Source organism: Balaenoptera acutorostrata, chromosome 11 (genome assembly GCF_949987535.1).
Source record: "Balaenoptera acutorostrata chromosome 11, mBalAcu1.1, whole genome shotgun sequence".
NCBI classification, from domain to species: domain Eukaryota; kingdom Metazoa; phylum Chordata; class Mammalia; order Artiodactyla; family Balaenopteridae; genus Balaenoptera; species Balaenoptera acutorostrata.
Genome location: NC_080074.1, coordinates 9275577 through 9289533, shown reverse-complemented (window position 1 = coordinate 9289533; position 13957 = coordinate 9275577). Strand labels below are relative to the sequence as shown.

General features: G+C 59.9%; 1 protein-coding gene across 7 annotated transcripts in view; it reads left to right on the top strand.

Annotated features, from left to right (window-relative positions):
• The window catches only part of CACNA1I (calcium voltage-gated channel subunit alpha1 I), a 118870-nt gene that overhangs the window by 81273 nt on the left and 23640 nt on the right, over window positions 1–13957 (top strand). For 6 of the 7 annotated variants that reach the window (XM_057557264.1, XM_057557266.1, XM_057557263.1 and 3 more), the window contains 12 exons: window positions 5137–5288; window positions 5963–6148; window positions 6460–6577; window positions 7314–7469; window positions 7958–8051; window positions 8719–8921; window positions 9592–10068; window positions 10443–10543; window positions 11298–11421; window positions 11696–11764; window positions 12304–12488; window positions 12943–13069. In XM_057557264.1, the coding sequence (XP_057413247.1) occupies window positions 5137–5288; window positions 5963–6148; window positions 6460–6577; window positions 7314–7469; window positions 7958–8051; window positions 8719–8921; window positions 9592–10068; window positions 10443–10543; window positions 11298–11421; window positions 11696–11764; window positions 12304–12488; window positions 12943–13069 (1992 nt within the window). The remainder of the gene's footprint in view (window positions 1–5136; window positions 5289–5962; window positions 6149–6459; window positions 6578–7313; window positions 7470–7957; window positions 8052–8718; window positions 8922–9591; window positions 10069–10442; window positions 10544–11297; window positions 11422–11695; window positions 11765–12303; window positions 12489–12942; window positions 13070–13957) is intronic. The other variant, XM_057557265.1, reaches the window with a different exon arrangement.

Sequence of the window (13957 nt, the reverse complement as noted above, 5' to 3'; positions counted from 1 at the left end):
TGCTGTCGACTGGTAGGGTGGCCTTGGGCAAGTCACTTGGCCTCCTTCGGCCAGTGTCCCCCATCTGGAAATGGGCACACGGACCCCCTCCTCCCAGAGTAGCTGGGAGGGTTCGATGCATTAAGAACCCTGGCACATAGTAGGTGCCCACTTGTTAGGAAAGATTTGTGAATCTTTTGCTGGAGCCTTACACCACCACCCTTGGGGTAAGTTTACCAGCTGCCGTCTGGAGCCTCAAAAAATTATTAATTAAGGAAAAAGTGAGGGGGAGGGAGAATACTAAAAATACTCTCTTTAAAGCAGCTCCGAGTGGCAGCCATTGTTTGGCCAAGCTCTGCACAGGGCCTGCTTGTGGGGGGCACGGGAAGTTCTGCTCCACGCCCCTAGCTCCCAGACGCTGCTGGCAGGAAGCCCTCCGCCCCTGAGGTTGTTCTGAGCAGCCGCTGAGGCGGTGCCTGCAGAGAGAGGTGGCCCAGGGCTGCCAGGGGGCAGGGAGAAAAGGGGGGGAGTGGGAGGAGAGGCCGGTGAACGCTCGCAGCCCCCCCTCCCGCAGAGCAAGTGACCGCAGAAGGGAGGCATCGTGGCGGCCCCTGCCGGCAGGGAGCTTGGTGTGGCCGCCGGGTGGGGGGCCGGGGGGGCCGGTGGTGAGGGCAGGGCAGAGCCTGGGCATTGCTTTCCTGCTCCATCTGTGAAGTGCGGTCACCCCGGCCTCTGTGGTCACAGGTGCTCGAACGAGGGGTGAGACTGTGGGTGCCCATGGCCTTCAGGTGGTCACGGCTGCCAAAATCACAAGGGAGTGTCACCAGGTTCCTTGTGGCCACAGCTACTCCTTGCAGGGACCGGCCTAGGAGGAGGTGACAGGGGAAAGTGGGGGTCAGCCAGGCAGTGGCCTGTGTGTGACCCATGAGGTGGTCAGATGGTGCTGAAGTCGGCATAGCCCTGGAGGGGAGTGGGCCCAGAACAGTCTGTGACTGAGGCTGCGTGACAGGCAGGTGGGCGGGGTCGGCTTGGGCAGCCAGATTTCTCTGTCATCATTTGCTGTCACATATCTTCCCGGTATGATCCTCTCGGCAGCCCCCAGGGCAGGCGGGGTGAGTGTCTTGTCCCCACTGGGCAGATGGGGAAACCGAGGCTCAGAGAGGCGGACTGGCTTGCCCAGCATGACGTGGTGAGAAGCTGAGATGCTGAGGTTGAATTGGAGTTTCCAGGAAGCCGACGGGAGGTGGGTGGGGAGGCACTGCTCCTGGGGGCAGGCTCTCTCAGCCCCTCCCTCTCCCAGCATTCGCCCGTCCTGGCCCATGACTCCTCCGGAGCTGCAGAAGGCTGTCCTGGAACTAGAGGATGCTCACCACGTCAGACAACAAAAAGAGGGTCAGGCTTTATTCTCTTTTCAGCAGTCTCATCAAGTCACTGCCAAGCCAGATCTGGGGCAACTCTGGGAAGAGGAAGATGGAGTGGCTTAGTACCTGACATTCCCCAGCTCTGTGAGGACTTAGGGGAGAGAGACACCAACATGAACTGCAGTTGGGGAAGGCTTCCTGGAGGTGATGGCACTGGAGATGGATCCTGAAGGACGACAGGGATTTCATTAGACAAAGGAGGGGCAGATGCAGGCACCAGGAGCATGGGCATTCCTACGAAAGACCCTGAGCCCTCAGGGAGGATATGCACACGGGGCAGGGCAGACAGCCCAAGAGGCCAGGGGCTGTCAGTCCATGAAGGGTCTTGAGACTGGCTTTATCCTTAGGGCAGTGGGGAGCCATGGAAGGCTTGTAAGCAGGGCAGTGACATGTCCGTGCTGAACTGGAGCCTGAAGTCAGAAAAGTAGTGCAGATGAAGGCACCTAGGCCACGGGGAGGTGGGGCGGGCCAGAGGGAGGAGACCTGGGTTTGAGATCGGATTTTACCACTGCCTGGCTGTGGCCAGGGACAGTCACTTCTCTCTGAGCCTCAGGTTTCCTGGCTGTAAAATGGGGATACTATAGGGTAACGTTTGAGCTTAGACGAGATAATCCGTGGAAAGTGCTTAGCACCGCCTGGCACATGGGAGGTGTTTCAACACCAGCTGCCCTTGTTATCATGAGGATGATGTTGGGCTCAAGGGGTTCCTGGGGGCAGCTTAGAGACCCCTGCCCAGCTGGGCCCTTATCTGGCCCTGCAGAAATGACCAGAGGCTGGGCAGCTGGGCCTCCCAAGCCTGGCATCCAGCAGGGATGAGCTGGCCCCACCCCTGCCCCATCTCCCTCTGCTTCTGGCCTCACCTTCAGGTTGCAGCCCCTCCTCATCGGCCCTCTATCCTCCTGCCTCTGGCTTAACCTGGTTTTTCTGCCCTTCGGCACCTCCTCTTCCATGGGGTGGGTCTTTGCCATCTCCAGCCACCTCTCTGCAGTCTCTGCCTGTCTGTCTGTCTGTCTGCCTGCTCTCTCTCACTTTCTGGCTCTGTCTCTGACTCACAGTGTCATGATCTTGGTCCTTCATTATGTGTTTATCTCTGTTTTTCTCTCTCTGTCTTGTCTCTCCACACCCTGCGTTTGCTTCTCACTCCCTGGGTCTATATTTGTCTATCAGTCCACCTCTCTTTTGAGTGTCTCTTTGTCCATCTCTCTCGTGGCTTTCCTGTCCCTCTCCACATACCTCCCCCTTTGGTCTCACTCACTGTGTCTGTATTTGTCAATCTCTCTCTCCCACTCGCTGTCTCTCTCAGAAAAATGCTCGCAGGAGTGATGGATGGTCCATTAGAAAAAGATTAACAGGTGTGCGCTTGACTAGAGAAACCGCTGTTGCGAGGGAGGAGGGGAGCGAGTGGGTGACCTACCTTTCGGGGAGAGCAGAGATGCGGGCTCCGCATCAGTCGCAGGTGGGCGGGAGTGTGTGTGCAGTGCGTGTGGCCCAGAGCAAGGTGATTGCCATTACGGCCTGTCAGCGTCCAAATCTTTCACCTCTGTTTTGGCAGGCTAGGAAATTGGTGGCTTTGAGTAGCATCTGGGCCCTGGCTTAGCCAGGGATGCTGGGCCCCAGCCCCTCCCCCACTGGGGGCCTCTCTCGGGGTCCCACTCCCCTTTTGGGACCGTTTTGTGAGTCAGATGTAATTACAGGCGGAAATGGTGCCTTCTCCTTTTATGTGGCCTTGAGAGGAGCTGGCAGTTTTATTAGATTTCCCAGGCACCAGGAGGGAAGCGGGAGGGTTGGGTTGTTATTTTTTTCTCTTCTCCCTTTGGCCCAAGTGGAATCAAAGTCAGGCGCCTGAGGCCCTGTTGCTTGGTGCGGGGGCTGGGCCGGGCTGGGCTGGGCGGTGCTGATGCTGGGAACTCTCCCGCCTCCCAGCCCGAGTTCTGGTTGGTTCCTTTGCCTGGACAACCTTCTCTTCTCCCTGTCACCCACTCCCCCTCTCGGCTTTGAGGTCTCGCTGAGATGTCGTTTCCTACAGGAAGCTGCTCCTGACTCCACTGCCCTGTTCCCCCAAACCACCCTCTAGTTCCCTCTGTTTTTATCACTGCTGAGTGGTTTGTTAACTTGAGCAATGGGCTTTGCCAGCGGAGCCTGCACTTCTCAAGGGCAGGAAGAATGTGCTGATTCATTCACCACCGCCCACCCTGGGTAGCACAAGCCCAGCCCCTGACAGATGCTTGGGAGACCTGTGGAGTGCATGCAGTGAAGAACAAGTGGATGATGGATGGAATAGCTTGGGGAGGTGTGGGTGTGGATACCGGGAGAGCAGTTTGGAGTCTGACTTGGTGGCTCTGCCACAGCCTTGCCGGGTGGCTCTGAGCAAGGCAGTTCCCTTCTCTGAGCCTCAGTTTCCTCATCTGTAAAATGGAGTTGCTAACGGTGGCCTCACAGATTGACTGTCAGTAATTGTGTTGGGGTCGAGCTCAACACGGCCACATGTTCAGGCCTAACAAATGGCCCTTCCCTTCTCCGTGATTCAGGTGGGAACAACCTGGCTCAGGGTGAGCAGAGACCAGGAACTTCACCAGTCCTGGCAGGGCCAGGGCTGGGGGAGGGGTGCGGAGAGAAGGGGCTGGAGCCTCGTATGGCCCTCATCTGACTCCATCCCCTCGTTTTATGGATGAGGAAACTGAGGCCCGGGCTGTTGGGGGGAGGACCTGGAACCCCACCCCCAGTCGTGGCCAACAGGGTGGCCTGTTTCATACACTGGGGTTCCTTGGGTGGTCCCACTTGCAGGGGTGTCACCTACTGCTAATAACCAGCAGGTAAACAGCTCCAGGGGCAGAGGTTGGGTCTGCGGCCAGAGGGGCCAGTCTCCCTCTGAGCAGCTGGTTACTTTGACCCTTCACCTCTCTGGGCCTTCATGTCCTCCTCTGAGAAGCGGGCGAAGTAAGCCCCACTGACCAGGTGGTCAGTGGATTGGGAGCCGTGGTGGCGCACAGTAGGTGCACGGTCTCTGTCCTCCCTTCACAGGGCAGATGGTCTCCAGCCACCCACAATCCTGAGATGGCCATTGCTAAGGAAGGAACGAGGTGGGGGGAAGGCTGTGTAGGGAGGTCTGCACAGGCAGGGGTTAAGGGTGGAGACTTGGAGCCAGGCTGCCTGGGTTCAAACCCTGGCTCTGCCCCTTACTAACCGTGCAGTCTCAGGCAGGGGACTGGCCTTCTCTGAACCTGCTTCTTCATATGCATAATGGGCTCTTGTGAGGGACTAAGTGGCATGACGCCTATGAAGTGCACAGGGCAGGTCCTGCACGTGCTCCCAAAATGGGTTAGGGTCATGGGCAAACGGGGTTTCCGCAGCCACTGGTTTGCCTTCTTGTCTTGCTCTGTGTCTAGCCATGTAACCTCTGGCTGGCTTCTGAGCCTTAGTTTCCTTATCTGTAAAATGGGTATCATAATGTGGCCCTTAGCGTGCAGTACCAGCATCATTGCCAACTTTGTGGAAGGTTAGCCCCATGTGTTCCCATCTCAGTGGACCTCTCAAGACAGCAGAGATGAGGCAGAGTTGTAAGGTTCTTGAGGCCAAGTGCAGGGGGAGGATGGAGCTCCAGCGAGGACACTGACCTGCAGGTCATGGAGCCGGGGGTGGCAGAGCCGGGCCTCCCCAGAGGTTCTAGAGCTGATGGGTGTCCCGGCTGCCCTCTGGCCTGACCGGGTCCCCGATCCCTTCCCCAACACCCCCACAGCCCGAGGAGCTGACCAACATCCTGGAGATCTGCAATGTGGTCTTCACCAGCATGTTCGCCCTGGAGATGCTGCTGAAGCTGGCCGCCTTCGGGCTCTTTGACTACCTGCGGAACCCCTACAACATCTTCGACAGCATCATTGTCATCATCAGGTGCCGCCCTCCCCCCACCCCCGCAACCCCGCCCCTAGCCTGTGGGCCTAGAAACAGAGCCGGGTGAGAGGGGGATTTAATGCACTGACCCCAGAGAGTAAATGAAGGACATAAGATCAAAGGAAGCTAATTACACTGAAATGCAGTTATCAAAATATTTGAAAATTTGTGATTTAGCAATATATGTACTTCTGGATTAATTCATTAAATAGCAAGATCTAGCAGTGGGTCCGTGACTACCATCATTCCAAAGAAAGGATGAGTATAAATAATATCTGGAAACATCTGTATCGGCTGTCATGTGATAGAAAAATATCAGTGATTTCGATTGGCCACAAGGTCATAGGAAGTGCTAATTCTCTGCTGTTTGTTGTTGACGTTCATAATCAAAAGAATGTTAAATCTCAAAAAGAGGTCAGTGATATTTATGGGCCATAGACTTCTTGCGGGGGGGTTGGTCCATGGAATCCAGGTTCAGAGCCCTGGCTTTAGGGTGCCACGAGACGCAGTGACCTGTGAAACAATACCTGTTAGATGAATGAGTGAATGAACGGAAGCTGTCCATCTCTCCGCCCACCTGGCCTCTCCTTCTTCCTTTGCCCTCGTCTCTTCCCGGCCTCCCTCTGACCCTTCCTGCCTCTCTCCCCTCCCCACACCTGCCTGGCGGGCCGCAGCATCTGGGAGATTGTGGGGCAGGCAGACGGCGGGCTGTCGGTGCTGCGGACCTTCCGGCTGCTGCGGGTGCTGAAGCTGGTGCGCTTCATGCCTGCGCTGCGGCGGCAGCTCGTGGTGCTCATGAAGACCATGGACAACGTGGCCACCTTCTGCATGCTGCTCATGCTCTTCATCTTCATCTTCAGGTGAGTCCCGCCCACCCTGGGGCCACACCTGCGGGGCCTGCCAGGCCCGTGGGCAGGAACCTGGGGGAGTGTGGCTGGTTGAGCTTCTCCGGGCAACACCCCAGACCTGGATACGAATCCTGGCACCATCACTTAATCCCCTATGGCTCTGGGCGAGTACTGCCCCTCTGAGCCTCTGTGTTCACGTCTGTAAAATGGGACCAACACTGGCCCCTCCCATCTTAGTGGGTTGTTCTGAGAATGAAACAAGGTGGGTGGGCAGAGAGCTCGGTGTGTGTGAGTCCCTTGAGCCACCTCTGTCTCTCCCCCAGCATCCTTGGGATGCACATCTTTGGCTGCAAATTCAGCCTCCGCACGGACACGGGAGACACAGTCCCTGACCGGAAGAACTTTGACTCCCTGCTGTGGGCCATCGTCACGGTGTTCCAGGTGAGCCCCAGCATGTGTCCATGGGTGTCTGGGGAAGGGATTTCTCCCAGGATCACTTTTTGGAGGTGCCCCCAGCCTCAGAGAATCCAGGGAAGAGCAGTGGCCTGACAAGGAGGCCCCTCAACCCCGGCCTCCAGTGGCCAGGCTGGCGCAGCGCTGGCTCTGGGAGCTGGACTGACTGCCCGGCGCCCGTCCCCGCCCCCTCGCTCCTGCCCTGAGACTGTGGGGTTAGGATTCTTCCCTGAGACTGTTTCCTCCAGTGTACTGTGGCCGTGGTTGAGTGGGTGTGTACACACAGGTGTGGTGGGGGCAGAAGGAACGAGGGGAGAAGGCAGGGTGGGCTTGTGCCCTGGGTGGTGGGGTACGGTGCTGAGAGGATGGGGTGGGGAGCAGCCAGGAGGGAGCACGGGTCAGTGGGGAGCGCGTGTCAGGGCAGGAGTGTGCGACGTAGGCCTTGAGAGTGTGGGCAGGCCGGGCAGCAGGAAGAGCAGTGTATGTGTATATGTGTGTGGGGGGGGTGTGTGTGTGTGCGCACACACACGCGCACGTGCATGATTCTGCGGCTCTGCCCCCAGCTAGGGCCATGGTTTTCGAGGACCCTGGGTGTGCCCGAGCGTGTGTGAGAGGGTGCTCTAGGTGCTCATGGGCTGCGGCGTGCCTGCACCTAGGGCACCCGGTGGGCTGGGGGGCCTGGAGATACTCAGGGGCTGAGCTGTCATCCCCCTTCCCCGCACAGATCCTTACCCAGGAGGACTGGAACGTCGTCCTCTACAATGGCATGGCCTCCACCTCCCCCTGGGCCTCCCTCTACTTCGTTGCCCTCATGACCTTCGGCAACTATGTGCTCTTCAACCTGCTGGTGGCCATCCTGGTGGAGGGCTTCCAGGCGGAGGTGACTGTGGCCCTGGTGGAGGAAGCACCCCTTTGGGGCCTGCACGAGACTGGGCGGGGGGTGGTCTGGATGGAGGAGGACTGCGATTCAAACATCTAGCAGGCGACAGGTCTCCAGAGGAGGGGGTTGCCAGCGAGGTGATGAGCTTCCCATCACAGGAAGCATGCAAGTGGGGGGGGTCTGCATCTAGGATCCCTGCCTCTCCCCCAGGGGTGTAGGCCTAGGCTTCTCCATCTCTGAGATCCTAAAGTCCCCAAGATCTGGGATTCTGGATCCTGCCTCCTTCATTTTCTGAGGCTTTGGGGACACTTAAAATCAGGCAGATGTGGGTTTGTGGCCTAGGTCCTTGTTAGCTTCTCGCTTCCCTTTTCTGAGCCTCAGTTTCCCCATCTGTAAAATGGGGGGGTGTGAAAACACCCATTGAAAAATTCAGGAGGGAGGGAAGGGCTAAGCTGACTTTCGTTCCAATGTGAGGGACGGTCTCCCAGGGCGACGCCAATCGCTCCTACTCGGACGAGGACCAGAGCTCATCCAACATGGAGGAGTTTGACAAGCTCCAGGAGGGCCTGGACAGTGGCGGAGGTAAACGGACCTCCACTTGTCACCTAGGAGGCCAGGACTCTTCCCCAGATCTAGGTGGGCAGAGGGCACAGCATCTGGTTTCCCATCGCCAAGGCTCCAGGACTGCTCATTCCCTATGGTTTGTTGTTTACATTTATAATTGAAAGAATTGCTAAATCTCCAAGGTCAGTGACATTCATGGCTCTCCTGAATTCTAGCCACAGGGGTGGCTGCAGCCCACCCTCACCCCTCCATACAGCTGGCCTGTAGCGAAGAGCCTTGGGCCTCAGGATGCCTGGGTTTTGTTTAGCACCACTGTGCAGCTTGTTAGAAACCTCCCCAGCCCATGCTGTGTCCTTCTCAGTAACCGGGCTAACCAGGCTCTGCCTTCTTCCTGCATTGAGCATGGGAGTGAGGTTCCTATGTTGGGTGAAGCTCAGAGCTGGCCCTGAACACAGAAGGCAAGGGATCCACTCATCCAAAAATAAAGCTGAGAGCCTTGCAAATGGGGCAGAGGGGAGGCACATGTGACGGGGTCCAAGCAGGAGGACTTCCTGGTGGAGGAGGTCTCTCCAGAAAAACTCTTCATTTCTGTTACTGTCCGTCTGTTTCTTTGTCTCATGGCTTCTTTTGCTCTTGTTCTGTCCTCTTGTCTGCTCCTCCCTCTGTCTCTATCCGAACCCTCCAGATCCCAAGCTCTGCCCAATCCCCATGACCCCCAACGGGCACCTGGACCCCAATCTCCCACTGGGTGGACATCTGGGTCCCACTGGGGCTGCAGCATCCGCCCCCCGCCTCTCGCTGCAGCCAGACCCCGTGCTAATGGCCTTGGGCTCCCGCAAGAGCAGTGTCATGTCACTGGGGAGGGTGAGCTACGACCAGCGCTCCCTGGTGAGTCCTCGTGGGGTGCTCTGGATGGCTGCTCCCTGCTGGGTGTGTGCTGAGGGACCCTGAGAAGAAGTGTCTGACAGTCCAGCCTCAGACTGGTACCTAGGCTTAGGGTACCAGACTGCCCAGCCAGAACCAGGCAGGGACCATGTCTGTTGCACTCCTGGGTGCCCAGGGACAGAGCAGGACCTGGCAACAAGGAATGAGTGAATGAATGAATGAATAGTGCCAGTGGGTCTGGTGTAGAGAGTTGGGTTTTTGTCTTAGCAGCAATGTGTAGGGTTAAGAGCTGGGCCTTGGGGTTGGGCAGACCTGAGCTTGTATCTGGCCTCTGCCACTGCCAAACTTTGTAACCATGACCAAGTTACAGCCCTTCTTGAGCCTCAGTTTCCCTTCCTGTAAAATGGGAAGATGCCGTGACTTGCTGTACCTTTATCAAGGGAAGGGAGGTGGCAGGAGGGACATAACCACACAGTGGAGGTGCCCATGTGTCTGTAGATGTGGATGGAGTGAGAGGCAGAGCAGGGAGAGGACCCCTGGGGTTTTGCCCCTTCTGTCACCCACTGGCCAGGGTGGCAGCCCTCTTTGGGCCTCAGCGGGTGTGCAGGCTCCTTTCAGTCACAACCGTGGGTGTGTGTGGTGGCGCTGACCGGAGCCCCGGGCTTCCTCCCAGTCCAGCTCTCGGAGCTCCTATCATGGGCCGTGGGGCCGCAGTGGGGCCTGGGCCAGCCGTCGCTCCAGCTGGAACAGCCTCAAGCACAAGCCACCGTCGGCGGAGCACGAGTCCCTGCTCTCGGCAGCGGCGGAGCGCGGCAGCGGCGCCCGGGCCTGCGAGGGTGCCCGGGAGGAGGGGCCGCTGCGGGCCGCGCCCCTGCACGCCCCGCACGCCCACCAAGCGCAGCATGGTCCCCACCTGGCGCACCGTCACCGCCACCACCGCCGGACGCTGTCCCTCGACACCAGAGATTCGGTGGACCTGGCCGAGCTGGTGCCCGCCGTGGGCGCCCACCCACGGGCTGCCTGGAGGGCGGCAGGCCCGGCCCCCGGGCACGAGGACTGCAATGGCAGGATGCCCAGCATCGCCAAGGACGTCTTCACTAAGATGGACGACCGCCGGGATCGCGGGGAGGACGAGGAGGAGATGGATTACGTGAGTTCGCGAGGCTTTAGGGGCCACGGAGGGGACCACGAGGAGGTCAGCTGGGACGCAACGGGGAGCGGTCGAGGGGCGGCGCTGGAGTGGGAGGGACCGACAGGGGTCCCGCCTAAGGGGGGGCCTAGCCATGGGGAGAGGGCTTCAGGTGGACGAACAGGGGGCGGGGCCGGAACTGCCCACCTCTGAGCTGGGCCCGCCCCTGGGAGAGAGGCCCTCCCTGACCGCCCTGGGTGGGGCGAGGGTTCTGGTCTTGCTGGGAGAGTTCGGAGGTCATCCAGTGGCCCCACTTTGCTGGATGGCCAGGGTGGGTGGAGATGAGCGGCTCTGGGCAGCGCTGACCCGCCAGCACCCCGTCCTCCCCTTGCCAGACTCTGTGCTTCCGCGTCCGCAAGATGATTGACGTCTACAAGCCTGACTGGTGCGAAGTCCGCGAGGACTGGTCTGTCTACCTCTTCTCCCCCGAGAACAGGTGGGCAGGGCCAGGCTCGGGGTGGGGTTAGACTTGGGGGCTGACACGTCTGGGAGGGAGAGATTTCTGCCAAGCCAAGCAGGGCCATTGGCGGGGTGCGGGTGGGGAGGTAGGGGGGCGGGCGGGTGGTTTCCCACACCCCAGAGGACCTTCCCGGCCCTGTAGTGGAGGGTCTGCAGGGGAGGGAGGGGTTCGTGTGGGGGCATCTCCTCCAGTCTAGGCCATCCTGTGCTGGGCACCAGGTTGGATAAATCTTCCAGTAACCTGGGGTGCTTCCATCTGGAGGGGGGCATCCGAAGGCTTCCTGGGGGAGGAGGCCTTTGTGCTGGGCTTTGGAGGCAGACAGCATTCTGTAGATGAAGAAGGGGTGGTAAGGAGGTGGAGGCTGGTCCAGGTGGAGGGAGCAGCCCGAGGGAAGGCCTGGGGGCAGAAGCTGAGGGTATCAGACGATGTGTCCATGCAGCTGGAGGACAAGGCTTAGAGATTTGGGCCAGTGTTTGGAAAGCTTTGAGTGCCAGGGCTAGGCAGGTGCCCTTCGCCCTGTGGTGCCAGGAGCTTGCAGGGTGGTCAGCAGAGGTGGCTTCAGGGGGCATCCTGAGCAGAGACCTAAAGCCGCCACCTATTGTGTGGCCAGAGAAAAGAAGGGTCAGCTTCCTCTAGGCCATCCTGGTTCTCATGTGTTCCTGGTGCCTTCCTCCTGGCCGGGGTAAGGGCCAAACTGACACTCACGTGGCCCCCTGCCCACCCTGCCCAGGTTCCGGGTCCTGTGTCAGACTATCATCGCCCACAAGCTCTTCGACTATGTCGTCCTGGCCTTCATCTTCCTCAACTGCATCACCATCGCCCTGGAGCGGCCCCAGATTGAGGCCGGCAGCACCGTGAGTGGCTGGGGCCTTCGGGCGGTGGAAGGAATGAGGCAGAGGGACAGGTCCCCAGGGCCTGCTGGGGGACAGTATGCTGGGCTCAGAGGGTTGGAGAGCCCAGCGAGACCGGATGCCGTGGAGGGAGATGTGGCCGGGAGCTTGCCTCTGGAGAGGGGGCCGCCTCCTTGGACTGTGAAGTGGCAGCCTCTCCTGGGTGCCCCTTGGCTGAAGGCAGAGGCTGACCAATCCTGGGAGACCCTGGATCCATGGCATCTCCCGGTTCTTTCAGGAACGCATCTTCCTCACTGTGTCCAACTACATCTTCACAGCCATCTTCGTGGGCGAGATGACACTGAAGGTACCTGGCTTCCCCTGGGACCTCTCCTCCCCCTTGTCCGGGGCCCCAGGCCCTGGCCCAGCCCCGCTCAGCTTGTCACTCACCTGCCCCTCAACAGCATTCCGCAGGTGGCCTTGGAGGCTCACCCCCACTTGGTCCCAGCCCCTGGGTTGGGCTCCTGGGACTGGGGAAGGCGGGATGTGGTCAGCTTCGTGTCCGCTGCCCAGGAGCTCACAACCCATTTCCAGTGTCGTGGAGGTACCTGCTGGAGGTGCAGGGCACAGGGGGAGGGTTCCATCTAGGATGCTTCCCGGAGCACGTGGCTTCGAATTGGGTTAACCAGATGTGCAGGGAGAAGGGAATGGGGTGCTTCAGGGAGTGGCTCCTTGGGTAGGGGGAGACCTATAGCCCGCCTTCAGAGGGGGTGGCAGGGCACGTGTCCGCTCCAGCCCACCCGCTCCCGGCTCTCCCACACCTACCTGACTCTGCCCCTCGCCCAGCTGATCTCGCTCCACCCTCTGGAGGAGTCTGGCTGACCCCGCCCATCGCCCCTCCCCCAGGTGGTCTCGCTGGGCCTGTACTTTGGTGAGCAGGCGTACCTGCGCAGCAGCTGGAATGTGCTGGATGGCTTCCTTGTCTTCGTGTCAATCATCGACATCGTGGTGTCCCTGGCCTCGGCCGGGGGAGCCAAGATCCTGGGGGTCCTCCGGGTCCTGAGGCTCCTGCGCACCCTACGACCCCTGCGGTGAGGACCCTCGCATCCGAGGATGGGGGATCCCTGCACTGTCCAAGGAAGCCCCCAGGGTCTAAGTGGACCCCTCACTCCGGCCATCCACACCCACTCAGTCCTCCATAGCGAGTGCCGAGCACCAGCTGAGCAGGGCCAGGGTCACGCCTGTGGGCCCTGCTCCTGGGGGAGGAGCCTGGAGCAGGTGGTGGAAGGCGGGGGCTGAAGGTGGCCCCCAGGGCTGCTACCCACCCCCTGTGTGTCCTTGGTGGCTCACTGCCATCTCTGGGCGTTAATACCTAGAGGAGGGTGTGGTGTGGATCCCAAGGGGTTGGGGTGAAAGCACAGTGCCTTGCTGTTCATATAGATCTAGAGCCTGGGAGCCTCTGCTCTGGTGACTCTGGGCCAGGTAGGGGTTGTCTTCGGGCCTGGCTGACGGCTAACGGTACCCTTGACCCCTTCCTGCCTGCAGTGTCATCAGCCGGGCCCCTGGCCTGAAACTGGTGGTGGAGACACTCATCTCCTCCCTCAAGCCCATCGGCAACATCGTCCTCATCTGCTGTGCCTTCTTCATCATCTTCGGCATCCTGGGGGTGCAGGTGAGGGGCACCCAGGCTGGGCAGGGGGTGGGGTGGGCTCTGTAGTCGGGGAAGAGGCTCCACACTCCTGCCCAACTCTCCAGACCTTGTGCCAGGCGGCCCTGGTGAGCATGGTCCCTGCCAGCAGTTAGTTAGCTCCCATTCCAGGGAGGGAGACAGACACGGCCCACATGGCTGACTGCCAGGCAGGCTGGGTAAATGGGAGCACAGGGGTGGGCTGGGGACAGTGGGGAAAACAGCCTGAAGGGGGTGGCCTTGGCACTGGGCCTTGAAAGACAGGAGGTTTGGGCAGGTCACGGAGGGGGGAAGGTGTGTCAGGAGCAGATGGGCAACGTGTGGGGAGGCGGGACGAAGCAGGGCATGTGTGGAGAGAGAGCCACGGGGCTACGGCTGGCATGGAGAGATGAGCCAGGCCGAGTGGGGAGAGACCTGGAATGGCAGCTAAAGAGTTGGAGCTTGGCTTCTCTGGGGCAGGGGTCATGGAGGGTCTCTGACCCAGGCAGGGCCTTGAGCTGACTCAGATTTGGGGTTGGGGCCCAGCCCAGGAATAGAATGAGGCCTCAGGGCTGGACAGCGAGGAGTGGGGCAGATCGCAGAGTGTGTTGGGGGGCGGCCAGAATGACCTGGGCCTTCTGCGGTCTGAGCTGCTGCTGAGACCCTATTTCTTGAGGGTCTGAACCCGGTGCTGAGGCCCCCAGGCTCCCCACCTGGTCCTGTGTTTGGGGCTGTAGGTTTGGAGGAACCCCGTGCACAGGTGTCCTTTGGGGTTGCTGAGAGATTCACAGCGTGGCCTCCTGGGCAGAACGGGCTTGGTGTGGACCCTGTGTGGAGAGTGGCCTTGCCCCTTCCAGGCAGTTGACATGGAGAGGGCTTGGGTCCCTAGAGAGG